Source organism: Carassius auratus, chromosome 31 (genome assembly GCF_003368295.1).
Source record: "Carassius auratus strain Wakin chromosome 31, ASM336829v1, whole genome shotgun sequence".
Taxonomy (NCBI): Eukaryota; Metazoa; Chordata; class Actinopteri; order Cypriniformes; family Cyprinidae; genus Carassius; species Carassius auratus.
In genome coordinates this window covers 25,081,159-25,094,752 of record NC_039273.1, presented here as the reverse complement: position 1 = coordinate 25,094,752, position 13,594 = coordinate 25,081,159, and the positions used below count along the sequence as shown (strand labels likewise).

The 13,594-nt window shown below is 37.6% G+C and overlaps 2 protein-coding genes across 9 annotated transcripts in view; both read left to right on the top strand.

Moving 5' to 3' along the window:
- LOC113050955 (neurobeachin-like protein 1) overlaps positions 1–6,665 on the top strand; it is a 56,106-nt gene extending 49,441 nt beyond the window's left edge. For 2 of the 4 annotated variants that reach the window (XM_026214451.1, XM_026214449.1), the window contains 2 exons: positions 2,330–2,465; positions 4,401–6,665. In XM_026214451.1, coding sequence (XP_026070236.1) covers positions 2,330–2,465; positions 4,401–4,502 — 238 coding nt within the window. In that variant the 3' untranslated portion in view covers positions 4,503–6,665. Of the gene's footprint in view, positions 1–2,329 lie in introns of all 4 variants that reach the window. The other 2 variants (XM_026214450.1, XM_026214448.1) reach the window with 1 other exon arrangement.
- Positions 6,666–7,181: 516 nt separating this feature from the next.
- The window catches only part of LOC113050954 (RNA-binding protein 26-like), a 30,108-nt gene continuing 23,695 nt past the window's right edge, over positions 7,182–13,594 (top strand). For 3 of the 5 annotated variants that reach the window (XM_026214444.1, XM_026214443.1, XM_026214445.1), the window contains exons 1-13: positions 7,182–7,391; positions 7,473–7,568; positions 7,898–8,016; positions 8,206–8,342; positions 8,938–9,029; positions 9,136–9,371; positions 10,122–10,385; positions 10,481–10,720; positions 10,813–10,953; positions 11,867–12,001; positions 12,137–12,248; positions 12,489–12,648; positions 12,729–12,884. In XM_026214444.1, coding sequence (XP_026070229.1) covers positions 7,510–7,568; positions 7,898–8,016; positions 8,206–8,342; positions 8,938–9,029; positions 9,136–9,371; positions 10,122–10,385; positions 10,481–10,720; positions 10,813–10,953; positions 11,867–12,001; positions 12,137–12,248; positions 12,489–12,648; positions 12,729–12,884 — 1,851 coding nt within the window. In that variant the 5' untranslated portion in view covers positions 7,182–7,391; positions 7,473–7,509. Of the gene's footprint in view, positions 7,392–7,472; positions 7,569–7,897; positions 8,017–8,205; positions 8,343–8,937; positions 9,030–9,135; positions 9,372–10,121; positions 10,386–10,480; positions 10,721–10,812; positions 10,954–11,866; positions 12,002–12,136; positions 12,249–12,488; positions 12,649–12,728; positions 12,885–13,594 lie in introns of those variants that run through there. The other 2 variants (XM_026214446.1, XM_026214447.1) reach the window with 2 other exon arrangements.

The following is a 13,594-nucleotide window of genomic DNA, read 5'->3' as shown; positions in this document are numbered from 1 at the left end:
ACAGTATCTTTTATGTTGATTATGTACATTTAATCAATATATTCTATGTTTACTGCAAAATATGCACATACAGTATTGTTCAAAATAATAGCAGTACAATGTGACTAACCAGAATAATCAAGGTTTTTCGTATATTTTTTTATTGTTACGTGGCAAACAAGTTACCAGTAGGTTCAGTAGATTCTCAGAAAACAAATGAGACCCAGCATTCATGATATGCACGCTCTTAAGGCTGTGCAATTGGGCAATTAGTTGAATTAGTTGAAAGGGGTGTGTTCAAAAAATAGCAATGTGTCATTCAATCACTGAGGTCATCAATTTTGTGAAGAAACAGGTGTGAATCAGGTGGCCCCTATTTAAGGATGAAGCCAACACTTGTTGAACATGCATTTGAAAGCTGAGGAAAATGGGTCGTTCAAGACATTGTTCAGAAGAACAGCGTACTTTGATTAAAAAGTTGATTAGAGAGGGGAAAACCTATAAAGAGGTGCAAAAAATGATAGGCTGTTCAGCTAAAATGATCTCCAATGCCTTAAAATGGAGAGCAAAACCAGAGAGACGTGGAAGAAAACGGAAGACAACCATCAAAATGGATAGAAGAATAACCAGAATGGCAAAGGCTCAGCCAATGATCACCTCCAGGATGATCAAAGACAGTCTGGAGTTACCTGTAAGTACTGTGACAGTTAGAAGACGTCTGTGTGAAGCTAATCTATTTTCAAGAATCCCCCGCAAAGTCCCTCTGTTAAAAAAAAGGCATGTGCAGAAGAGGTTACAATTTGCCAAAGAACACATCAACTGGCCTAAAGAGAAATGGAGGAACATTTTGTGGACTGATGAGAGTAAAATTGTTCTTTTTGGGTCCAAGGGCCACAGGCAGTTTGTGAGACGACCCCCAAACTCTGAATTCAAGCCACAGTACACAGTGAAGACAGTGAAGCATGGAGGTGCAAGCATCATGATATGGGCATGTTTCTCCTACTATGGTGCTGGGCCTATTTATCGCATACCAGGGATCATGGATCAGTTTGCATATGTTTAAAATACTTGAAGAGGTCATGTTGCCCTATGCTGAAGAGGACATGCCCTTGAAATGGTTGTTTCAACAAGACAATGACCCAAAACACACTAGTAAACGGGCAAAGTCTTGGTTCCAAACCAACAAAATTAATGTTATGGAGTGGCCAGCCCAATCTCCAGACCTTAATCCAATTGAGAACTTGTGGGGTGATATCAAAAATGCTGTTTCTGAAGCAAAACCAAGAAATGTGAATGAATTGTGGAATGTTGTTAAAGAATCATGGAGTGGAATAACAGCTGAGAGGTGCCACAAGTTGGTTGACTCCATGCCACACAGATGTCAAGCAGTTTTAAAAAACTGTGGTCATACAACTAAATATTAGTTTAGTGATTCACAGGATTGCTAAATCTCAGAAAAAAAAAATGTTTGTACAAAATAGTTTTGAGTTTGTACAGTCAAAGGTAGACACTGCTATTTTTTTGAACACACCCCTTTCAACTAATTGCCCAATTGCACAGCCTTAAGAGCGTGCATATCATGAATGCTGGGTCTTGTTTGTTTTCTGACAATCTACTGAACCTACTGGTAACTTGTTTGCCACGTAGCAATAAAAAATATACTAAAAACCTTGATTATTCTGGTTAGTCACATTGTACTGCTATTATTTTGAACAATACTGTATATATAGATATTTGAGTAGTTGACTGACTCTGCACCATTCTCAGTGCTTCATGGCAGTGGTTGGGCACTAAAGATTTTTGACATGATTTGCTTATCATGATTCTCTGATTTCTTGGCAGAATGAAAATCTCACCAGGAATTCTGCTGTGAAATACCATTATTTTAAAAAAACAAGTTGCAAAAGTAGCACAAGCATATTCCCATCGACTAACCGCTCATAGTAGGTCTGTCATTGACAAGTACATTTTACCCTAATGGGAACATTAATGGAATTTTTACATCCGGAACTCAACTATCGCACTCAATTTAAGGAATAGTTTGCCCCAAAATAAAAATTCTCTCACCATTTACTCACACTCAAATTGTTCAAAATCTGTATGGATATGGAAAATATACAATGGACGTCAAAGGGGACCTGAAACTGTTTGGTTACCAACATTCTTCACAATAACAAAAAAGGAAAACTTTGAGTCCACTGTCCCTTTAAGGATGCTTAAGGATTTTTATCATTGCATTTTATAATGATGTTGTCAGATTGTAAGGATGCAGGTCTGTTTCTTGCACCTGATCCTAACTCTCTCTCTCTCTCTCTCTCTCTCTCTCTCTCTCTCTCGGTTATCATGGCAGCCTGGCTCTGTGTGTGTCCCCGATGGCGATGCGGGTGCCCATCCGCTGTGTGTCGGTGACCAAGGAGCAGTCTCACGTTCTGGTGGGACTCGATGACGGCAAGCTGATCGTGGTGGGCGTGGGGAAACCTGCGGAGGTAAAAAACTCCTTCAGGAACTACATCACCCAGAGGATGGAGGGCTCTCCTCTCATGAACACGCTGCGTGTGCGATCGCCCGCACGCCTGCTGCATCTCAGAGACCAGAACACGTTCAGTCCTGACATCATCTGAGAGAAATACATACACACTTACCAGATACATAACATCAATTTCACACGCTTAGCTATCGAAGTGGAGACTATAGTTTAATCTGAACCTAAAACAATTACTCTTCCTCTTAAAGAATAGATAAATTTTTTTATTAATTATTCAAAAGTTCAAAAAGACATTTTTTAGAGGTTTGTTCTCAAAACTATAAATAAACAAACAATACACAAATTAGCATTGTAATAACATAACAATGCATTGATACTGTTGCCAAGGATTTTTATCCTGAGCATGTGTAATCAGTGGTGATTGTGTGAAGTGCAGTAGTTGATATTGGTTTTGGTTTTCTCTTAGCAGTTGTAGAGAGTCGTAACCAAACCAAACCAAACCACCCGTCACGTTAATACTAACACTGCTAGTAATAATACCATATAACAATAGTAAGAATAAATAACTTGTAGTGTCATTCTAGATTAATTGTAAAACTGTTTTGATGGTTTTCTTCTTTTTTGTTTTGTTTTGTTTACAAGAAAAAAATAATTCAATGTGACCGAATGCATAGGTATTTATTAATATTCCAAACAATGCAAAGCGTTCTCAAGGATTTTCTCTTTAATATCACTAGCTTGAATAGCAGCATTTGGGTTTCTACATTATGATAGTTTTACTCAGAGAATATACTGTACATTTTCATTCACCACATTGACATAAGGAGTGCTATAATGACATTTCCTCTGCCATCACTTTTCTCTTTCTGAGTAAGTCAAAATTAAGCACACTTGACATATAGCTACTTCCTTGAATTATCGCACAATATTTGATATAAACTCTTATCGCAGGCTTGAGTTCTGAGATTAGTTAAGGTGCAAGTAGTCTGTGCCTCAGACAGAAAAAATGGAGAACACTGATTCAATTGGCCACTTTCAATTTGTGCATTAGAGCATGTTTCTGTATTAAGATGTCAGTTCAGACTTGAAGAGTTTGTATGCACACATAGTAAGTACTTACAATCACACAGCCCTGCATCTTGAAAAAAAAAAACTGTATAATGTTGTCATTTGATTTTGCTGAGTTAAAAAATATCATTACAAATTTTTCATCTTGTACAGATTTTTGACAAAATAATAATAAATATTTTTTTTTAAATGATCCGTTCAAATTAACTAATTAACCGAAATAACTCTTAACGCAGTCAGGTATCAAAGGCTTCAGGTTTAATGACAAAAGAAGTATTCATATTTTATTTTTTTTTTTTATTTTCAAATACTCAATTTAATGTCAAGGAAGGTTACAAAATAAGCTTTTTTTAATTTTCTGTCGCTGTTTGGATGTAGTAAAACACCCACAGGTGTTACAATGGCCATAATCCAAATAATGTCTTCAGAATAATTCATGCATGTGAAAATTTTACAAATATTTGTTAGCTGACCTGATTACAGATAAAGGAAGATGTGAATTATGTCTGTGGTGGTTTTAAGGGTAATACAACACCTCCTCAGCTTACAAATGGTTGTAAAATACAAGGATGCTGCAAAATTTGCATCATATGTGAGAAAGTATGATAGATGAATCAGCAGCCCAAAATTGGTAAGAAACGAGCATTGGATTTCATTCAGCAAACATGATGCAGGGCAGTGATCCTTATCTCATCTTCTTGTTTTGAACTTCACTTAAAATTAACATTTTGATTTTGCACTAACCTCAAAATGAATCCAGCACAGATGATCTCACATGCACTCATCAATCACCTTTTTTCCCCTCCACTGTTCACCTCCTCTTTACTTTTATCCTTCACTTCCCTCTCCTCTCCTCTCCGTTCCTCAGATGCGTTCTGGCCAGATTACGAGGAAACTCTGGGGCTCTAGTAAACGTCTCACTCAGATCTCGTCTGGAGAAACAGAGTATCACACCCAAGAGCAGCCCTGACCCCGCCCCCCTCCTGCCTGATTGGCCCACAGTCCTGTCAATCACCCAAAACCATTGTTTCAGTTTTGAGGATGGCTCTCTCCTCTTGCTGAAACAATATGAAGGACTTTTTTAGCACCTGTATGCAAAACTGTGTGTGTGTGTGTGTGAGTCAAATGGATGTGTGTTCCCTCGTGTTGTAGACGTGTAGTTGGACTGGTGCAGGCACCATCTAACTATACGTGTCTGATTCTGTGAAAACCACCTTCTCTGTCGTTTTTCCACCACATATGCCACGCCCCTTTAGTTAATCATAACCATCATCATCAGCATCATTACAGCGTGTTTTTGTCACGTCAGGATTTATGTGTTTTTGTAGTACGTGTCCAGTTATTCATTCGTTTCTTAGTGGCCTTGTCATATTAAATGACTTTCATAGGAGAACTTTGGATGTTTTATTAGTGGACACAGGCATTATTTATTTGCACAGTCTTGCTCTTGCACAGACCTCGGAAAGTGGATGACGGTTCACACCAGTATAATTCACAATACCTATGACATATTCTGTTCCAATAGACCAACACATTTTATAGCGAAACTGACAAACACTGATTTTTATTGTGCGTAACTGTTGAATATTGTCATTCATTACTTGAATTGTGATGTAGTTTTTTCATTGAAGAATGCAAGATTGAATTTTGTCGTGGACATATACATGCGAACCGCTATACAGCCAATTCTACAGTTTGGTTTCTAGATTAGTTGCGTCTGAAGTTTGTTTTGTTTGATAAAACACTACAGATACACAGGAGGACAAGTTTCGAAGGGCTTTGTGAGACACGACAGTAAGCAATACAGTTTTGTCCCTCTGATGACTCTTATTGAAGCATTCCACAGGCTAATCGCTGCCCTGCAGTCTTCCTAGTATCCAAACCGAGCTCTACATAGAACAGCTAGAACCAATGCAGCTTGATGCAATAGTCCAGTGAGACGCTGTTTCCCCTCCTCTTTTTATATTTCTAAGCCATGCAGTCTCCATTTACTATGCAGGTAAACTTCCAGGCCTTTTAGAGAATTCTCACAGTTACTGATTGACATCTCCTCCATATGTAGTTTTTGATTTCTTCACCGAAGGCTTGAGATATACGCGTTTCCCTTACAAGAATGTACTGTAGTACCCATAGGTTTTGGGCCCACCAAAATTGTTTTATTGTAGTCACTGTGAAGGATCTCATTTAAACTGTTTCAGAAACCTTTTGCATTTGTTAATATATAAAATTACTACACTTGTACAGTGATAATAACTGGTATTTTGATGGAGGCGATCATCACCATGATGATAATTAGTTTTTTAGTTCAGTTCTCATTTTCTTACACTAATGTCCTTCCAAGTGACAACATTAATTTCTTTACTTACGAACAGTTGTTTTGAAACTTAAAAGTGATCGGTAATATGAAGATGTTAATGAAGATACGAATACCAAAATGCAGATGTCTTTATCAGGATGTTTTGTGTGTGGTATGTTCTTCCATATATATGTGCTTTAGTTTGAAGTGGTGCTGAATTTGAATAGGGATGAGTTATGTAACTTATGTTGCATTTTCTATCACAAAGAGTTCCCTGCATCTGCTGGTTGCTTTGGAAATAAGTTATACCAAGAGATCTCAATTAATGCTTTGATATCTCTGCTGTTAATCTTTTTTTTTAAATCCTTAATTTTTTTTTTTTTTTTTTAACGGGAGATCCCAGAGGTGGCTGTTTTTATTCACATATCTATTTGTATGTATATGTGTTTTTCTTCCTTTAATTAAATGAATGGAGTGCCTTTTTTATTCTGTCGTCATGCAAATTAGACTCCATGATCTGAACTCTGTAGCATGACTTTTTGTGACCCCTGTGGACAGCCACGGTTTCTGTGGGAACCAGATAACCATCAGACCTGTGACTTACTGAGCTGCTTTTATTTTAGGCGTCACTAATGGATGTGTGTGTATATCTGTGCTTATTTATGAATCCAGTTTGAAATGTACAGCATGAATTTCATTTCTGTTTATGAATTTATTTTTTTGCACTTTCCAGGTACGACAGATTTTAAGAGATTGTTTTAAATGTCTGCTTGATCTGTACAGAGAAACTGCTTTGTTATACGTGAAGATTTATCATTAAAGCCCTGTTGAAAAGTTGTTTGTATGTTTTTTTTTTTTTTTTACTGAATAATACTTTATGTATTGTTTAACATGATAGCATGAACATTTCTTTACACTATATAATTTTATTTGGGAGTCACAGTGTGTGCTTCTTTGTGCACCAATGCAATCAATTTTTTTACAATATATTTTGTGTGAAACAAAGCCATAGCTAATATGCAAATCCATGTTAGATATCAATTTTCTTTTTATAATATTACAAACAAAGAATGAAAAGGTAGATTATTGTACACAATACAAGGGTAAAGCCTATGTCACAAAATAAAATAACTGATTACATTAATAAAGATATAATAAGAGCAATGTGTTAAATACTGTAAGTATAGTCTGTCTTTTTTTTTCGCGGTTTCTCGAAATATGTAATTTCGAGCCGATGTAATAATGAAATAACGTGGAGAAGTTAAATTTCGAGAGCAACCTACAATTTTAATATAGTATATTCTTGTAAAGTGTGTGATGATGCTGCCTCCACGCTGCAGCCGCGGTGGGCTATCGCGAGATTTGCCCGCGAGAGTAAACAGTCGCCATTACTGGAAAGTAAGAAAGAGCTGAAAGTGTGGTGAAGAGTTCGTTCACATCCACACAGAAACCAAGCCAGACAAGTCCTAAACTGAAGACCGCGTCTAAGCTTCCCGTTACCTGCTGTCCTCCCTGGCTGGTGTACGGTCACATGTGATATCGCAGTCGGAGTTTATGAGGGCGGTGAGTGAGTGAGGCCTGACAGTACAAACACACTCCATCCTGAGCAGACTGTAAACTCTCTGATGTTGGTGACTCTCACAGGGACGTAACTGCAAAACAAACAGCCCTCCTCTGAAAAATGATCATTGAAAACCTCGAAGCCTTGAAGACATGGCTGTCGAAGACTCTTGAACCCATGTAAGTGAAGTGATGCTGCTGCCCTGTGCATCAAAAAATGATTTTAGCACAATTATTCAAATCTTCCTGAATGACAGTGGCTTTATTTATATATGAGTTTATGATTACTGTCTAATGCATTGACTCTTCTTTTTGTATGTTGGTTTGAAATTGTATTAACTATAATTCTTGTACTTTGTTATCCTAGTAATCACAAATTATTAGCAGTGGTATCTATTATACATCTGTAAAGATGTTGTAGGCTTCATTTACAGATCTGCACCATCTTTATGTGTGTCTAAAGATCATTTGGGTTCATTGTAATTGAAGTGTATCTGTCTGTCCGGCAGATGTGACGCTGACCCTTCTGCTCTTGCGAAATATGTGGTTGCTTTAGTGAAGAAAGATAAATCAGAGAAGGAGCTGAAAGCACTATGCATTGACCAGTTGGATGTATTCCTTCAGAAAGGTATAATTCATCTCTATTAATGATTGTAATATATGTAGTTTAATAATGTTTTTGTTGTTGTTATTTCTCAAACCAGGTGAAGACCCCTAACTCGTAGGTTCTTTGCATAACAGCTGCTTCATTTCCAAGACAGACGGTGCCAGAACTAAGTCTCTGAAGATGTTAACATAAATTTGCTTTTGCTTTCAGAGACGCAGACATTTGTGGACAGACTTTTTGAAGCCGTAAATGCAAAGAGTTACCTACCTCAACCGGAGCAGCCGACTTCTGCAAGCAGAACTGAAACTCACCAGCGCACAGAGAAAGATGAGACAAAGAGAGAGGAGGTGACACGAAACAGGCACACAAGATCACTGTTTACATAAAGAAATGAATACTGTTAGTCAGCAAGTGCATGTTAAATAGATCAAAAGTGGCAGTAAAGACATTTGTTATGCTAGAAAAGATTTTAATATTATATAGCACAACTGTTTTCAGCATTAATGATTATTAGAAATGTTTCTTGAGCAGCAAATCAGTATATTAGAATGATTTCTGAAGATCATGTGACACTGAAGACTGGAGGAATGATGCTGATTCATCTTCAAAATTCAGCTTAGTATCACAAGAGTAAATTAAATTTTAAAATATATTCAAATAAAAAAAAAATAACTCCCAATTTTAAAATTTTGCTGTTTTTGATCAAATAAATGCCGTTTTGATGAACGCATGTGCTGGAGATACTTCTAATCACAGGAGTGCCTTTACTGACGAGATGTGCATGAAAATCGCATTCGATTTTTTGCACAGACCTAATATATATAAATGTATATAAAAGTAAAGTCCTAGAGACCCCAAACTTTTAAACGATGGTGAACGTTGTGAAATTTTGCTTAAAATGGAAATTTTCTTTTGTGTTTGATGGTATTGATTTTGCATAAGCAGCCCAGCCGAGACGAGGATCGAGAAAAGAAATTCTCCCGGAGAATAAACCACAGTCCTCCGTCTAGCTCCAGATACAGCCGAGACAGCAGGTGAGATGAACTTTAAAAATGCCACGCATGCACACATCTCTAAAGCCACCTTGTTTAGCTATCCTCATACTCATTTCATTCTCTTCTATTTGAATGAAATCTACAGGAGAGTAGATGACCGCAAGAAAGATGACCGCTCCAGGAAGCGAGAGTATGAGCGTAACCCACCCAGAAGGGACTCGTACAGGGAACGTTATAACCGCAGGAGAGAACGCAGCCGCAGTTTCAGTCGCAGTCGTAGTCGCAGCTGGAGCAAGGACCGCACTCGTGACCGGGACAGAGACCGAGAGCGGGACAGAGAGCGGGACCGAACCCGATCACGATCCTGCTCCAGAAGCAGAGGTGAGGCGTCACCTTACTTTAGTGATGTGCTTTATTTGAACACATTTGAATTTTTCTGCATGTAGTTCACATGAAATACTTTATGCTGTGCTTTGTCTAAAACAATTTTTACATTTTTTTTATGTAAGTTCTTATGTTTTGTGATTCATATTAATAGAGATCGCATGAAATATTTCTCTCTAAAAATAATAAAAAGTTTTATTTATTTACTTATTTAAGTAAAAAAGTTTAAAGGTGGGTAGATTTTTAAAATGTTTTGGAAAAAGTCTCTCATAATCAACAAGGCTGCATTTATTTGTTCAAAAATACAGTAAATACTATAAAATATTGTCACAAACTAAAATAAATGTTTTTATTACATTTTTCATTTATAGTTTTTAAATTATTCCTGTGATGCCAGTCTTCTGTGTCACAAGACCCTTCTGAAATCATTCTAAACATTTCTTATTGTTATCAATGTTGTAAACTGTGATAGGCCTATTATTTCCAGTATTCTTTGATGAATAGAAAGTTCATAAGAACAGCATTTATTTGAAATATAAATCTTTTTTAACATTATAAATGTGTTTCTCACTTTTGACCAGTTTAATGCATCCTTGCTAAATAAAAGTATTAATTTAGCCCAAAAAATTGCCCATTTTTAGCTGTAGTGTACTTAGAAACTTGCTTGCATAAAAAAGACATGTTTTCACAACTTTTACATTGCTCACTCTGTCATTCTTCTGTTGAACGCTTTTCTTGCTCTTCTAGAGCGGGATTCTGGAAAGCCAAAATACGAGCACAGTCGTCCAGAACGTCAGGAGGCCGTGACCACCGATGGCTTCACCGCTACACCTCTCACACCCGGCATCCCTTCTACTCATTTTCCCGTGCCCACCCTCAGTAGCACCATCACTGTCATCGCCCCCACCCACCATGGGAACAGCACCACTGAGAGCTGGTCAGAGTTCCCACAGGACCACGCGCCCTTCGGCAGAGGCGGCCCACCGAGGAAACGCTGTCGTGACTATGATGGTACACAATTTTTTACTCTCTAATCAGTGAAATCATGTTCATTACAGACTAACCCTCTTTATGTCAGTAACATCCTGATTTGGTTGAATTAACAGAGAAGGGCTTTTGTATGCGAGGAGACATGTGCCCTTTCGATCACGGGAGTGATCCAGTGGTGGTGGAGGACGTTAATCTTCCCAGCATGCTTCCTTTCCAGCCACCGCCTCTTCCTGGAGTGGACGGCCCACCTCCTCCGGGCCTGCCGCCCCCCCACTCACTCCTGACTCAACCGGTGAACCTCAGACCACCTGTGCCCCCACCGGGCACCATGCCACCCAGCCTACCCCCTGTAGCAGGCACGAAAAAGCTTTGTTCCCAGGAAAGACTTTTCATTTGAATGTTTAATGTTGAGTGTATTTTATAAATGTGCTGTTCTTCTGTCTTTCAGGTCCTCCGCCTCCTCTTCCTGCTCTTCAGCCCTCTGGTATGGACGCCCCACCAAACTCCATCACCAGCTCTGTGCCCACTATAGTGACGTCAGGTGTCCGGCCCCCGATCAGCCAGCCTCCGCCTCCCCTGTTCACGTCAGGTCAGTGTTTATGAATGAGTCACGTCTGATACGGTAATACAGTGATGACTCATCTCCACTGGACTGTCATAGCTTGAACCTGGACATATTAACTGACGCATATGAGGAGTTATGTAAAGATGCATAGATTTGAAGGAAGAAATTCAATTATGAAACAATTTACAATTGAAGGGTTAAAAAGAAATCATTGAATGAAAAAAGCGTGGAATATGTGGGAACAATATACAATCATTCAGCACTAATAAATTCTGGTGATTAGGACTTGTATCTTATATGGACTTGTATATTATTTTGCAGTAATGACTGTGTTATCTCACTTATTACAAAACTGCAACATTCTAATGTTTGGGGTCGATACATAAAAAAAAAAAATGAAGTCTTTTGTAGTCTCCTAGACTTCATTTATTTGATCAAAAATACAAAAAAAAATAATATTGTGAAGTATTATTACAATTAAAACAACTTTTCTATTTGAATATATATTTTAAAATGTAATTTACTCCTGTGTGACACAGGGAAATTGTTAGCATCTTCATTGTCACGTGATCTTCAGAAATCATTCTAATTTGTTGATTTGCTGCTCAAGAAAGATTTCTGATTATTATCAATGTTGAAAACGGTTGTGCTGCTTCATATTTTTGTTGAAACCATGATCAGTATTTTAAAGAATCTTTGATGAACAGAAAGTTTCTATTTGAAATAGAAATATTTTGTAACATTATACATGTCTTTACTGTCACTTTTGAACAATTTAATTTGCCCCTGCTGAATAAGAGTATTCATTTCCTTCTTTAAAACAAAAAATCATTCTAAACACAAATTTTTAAATGGTAGTGTACATACCAAATAAAAATGCTGCTAAGTATTATTTTATAATTATGGAATTACACCTGTCATTGTTTATAATATACAGATTCATTTGAGCCAGAGGTGTATAATCCTGAAGCCCCCAGCATGACCTCACGGCCCATGTACAGACACCGGGTCAACGCTCAGCGGCCCAATCTGATTGGTCTGACCATGGGAGAAGTGGATCTGCCCCCTCGAGGTAACCGTGAGCTCTGGCCTCCCTGCTAAACCAGCTCTTCAGGAATTTTCCCTTTTTTCTTCCTGTGTAATAAATAAAGCCTAACAGATGTTCTCATCCTTTACCTGCCTCTCTGTGTGTGTGTAACTCTTTCAGAGAAAATGTCAAACACCAACAGTGCTCGGATAGTTATAGAGTCCGACTCCAGGAAGAGAGGAGCAGGACTTCATGATGGAGCCATTCCTGCCAAGAAACCCTGGTTTGACAAGTAAGACAGAGTCGTTCAAATATTTGATATCTCCTCTGATATTAAGCCATACAGTAAGAAAAGGGGCAAGTCAAATGAATATTTCAGAGGTTTAATAGATACATAAAAGGTGCATATAGTTGAATATGAATGCAGCCTTTCTTAAGGGACTCGAGTGCACACAAATAAAGTATCCATTTGTTTCATCTCTCAGTCGGTTTCATTACTTACATTTGACATGTTTGTTTTCTCGCTCCACAGACCGAACTTCAACAAACCCAACCACCACGGCTTTCACAGGAACGTGCCCTACTCTTCAGCAAACACCAAACTGGCCATCCGTCAGATTCCTCCTGAGCTCAACAACATCAGCAAACTAAACGAGCACTTCAGCAAGTTTGGCACCATCGTCAACCTCCAGGTACTGTAACTGAGAGAAGCACGCGACGTGTTGATGTTCATGATCATAAAGATCTTAGAAGCACATTTCCTCTGTCTCAGGTGGCATATAATAATAACCCAGACGGGGCGCTGATCCAGTTTGCTTCTCCTGAAGAAGCCAAGCGGGCCATTCAGAGCACAGAGGCAGTGCTCAACAACCGCTTCATCAGAGTACACTGGCACAGAGAGGACACACACACCACCACGCCACATCCGGTATCAGATCCTCCGGTTAACATGCTCTGATTTACAACAAACAGACCGAATCACACTGTTAGAACTCTTCCAGCTGTATTCTATTAGTGACTGATGCCACTAAAAATGTATCTTTTATTTAATTGCGATTTTTAATATATATTTAATTGTATGTTAAATATAGATTTTATTTAAAGAGACAAACTAACACATTTATCACAGTTGAACTTAAAGACTAAATAAGAATGTATTTTGTAATAAAATTGTCACAGTTTTGTTTTTACATTATTTTAGGAGTAAATAACATCACATTGGTATTTATATTTATCTCAGTTTAATATAAATAGTAAATAACATCACACGTTTCAGTTTTTATAAAATTATCAGAATGTTTATAATTATCACTATTTAAAGAGTACAAAACAAATCGCTATTTTTTATGTTTGTCAATTTAATTAAAATTTTTATACACTTAGCAAAATGTTTGTATTATCACTTTAATTTCAAGATGGTAACTAACACATTTATTACAATGTTTCTCACAGTTTAGTATATGTGACCCTGGACCACAAAACCAGTCTTGTCAATTTTTCTGAAAGCTGAATATATAAGTTTTCCACTGATTTATGGTTTGTTAGGATTGAACAATATTTGGCTGAGATACAACTATTTGAATATCTGGAATCTGAGGGTGCAAAAAAAATCAAAAAATTTAGAAAATCACCTTTAAA